At 71.3% G+C, this 669-nt stretch overlaps 1 protein-coding gene across 1 annotated transcript in view; it reads left to right on the top strand.

Moving 5' to 3' along the window:
* Positions 1-669, top strand: part of LOC103613210 (rap guanine nucleotide exchange factor 3) — a 6,407-nt gene that overhangs the window by 3,300 nt on the left and 2,438 nt on the right. Inside the window, exons 7-9 of the mRNA XM_017730735.1 lie at positions 6-148; positions 218-364; positions 455-552. Of these exons, the coding sequence (XP_017586224.1) occupies positions 6-148; positions 218-364; positions 455-552 (388 nt within the window). The remainder of the gene's footprint in view (positions 1-5; positions 149-217; positions 365-454; positions 553-669) is intronic.

Raw genomic sequence — 669 nt, 5'->3', positions numbered from 1 at the left:
TGGGAACCCCCCGCGGGAGGGGTGGTGGCTGGGGCCGCATCCTCCCCTCTGACCTGCCTTTCCAAGGCTCGGAGCTCGGGAATGTGGCCCGGGAGCCCCGAGGAGGCGATCCTGGACAGCACGTGCACCCTGAGAGCCCAGGACAAAGGTACTGCCCCTGCGGGGGGGACCGTGGCCCCCGGCGTGGGGACACTGAGGCCCCTTTTGTCCCCGCCAGTGCCCTACGAGATCTTCAGGGCCGACCACTCGTGCCTGGTGTCGGTGCTGCCCGTGAACGCCTCGGTGCGGGACGTCCTGCGGGCCCTGGCGCCGCGGCTGGGCCAGGACCGGGAGCACGTCCTGGTCAAGGTGAACTCGGCCGGAGGTGAGGGGGCTCCCCCGGGGTGGCCTTGTCCCCACGCCCAGCCGGGATCTGTCCCCTCCTCCATCCCGGCCCCCCGTTCCCTCCCCGCAGACAGAGCGGTGCTGCCGCCGGACGCCGTGGGGGTGTTCACAGCGCTGGGGCTCAACGAGAGGCTCTTTGTGGTCAGCAGGGACGAGCTGGGCAGCCTGGTGAGTGCGGAGTGGGGGTCCGGGGTGGGCAGCACCAGAGGGGTTGGGGGTTGTGGTGCCTCGCTTTGGGGTGTCCATCCCTCCCAGGGTCTGCTGAGGGCAGGAGGGGTCAGGGGT

The sequence above is a fragment of the Corvus brachyrhynchos genome, unplaced genomic scaffold (assembly GCF_000691975.1).
Source record: "Corvus brachyrhynchos isolate BGI_N302 unplaced genomic scaffold, ASM69197v1 scaffold933, whole genome shotgun sequence".
NCBI classification, from domain to species: domain Eukaryota; kingdom Metazoa; phylum Chordata; class Aves; order Passeriformes; family Corvidae; genus Corvus; species Corvus brachyrhynchos.
The sequence above is the reverse complement of the archived record's forward strand: the minus strand, read 5'-3'. Positions and strand labels throughout refer to the sequence as shown.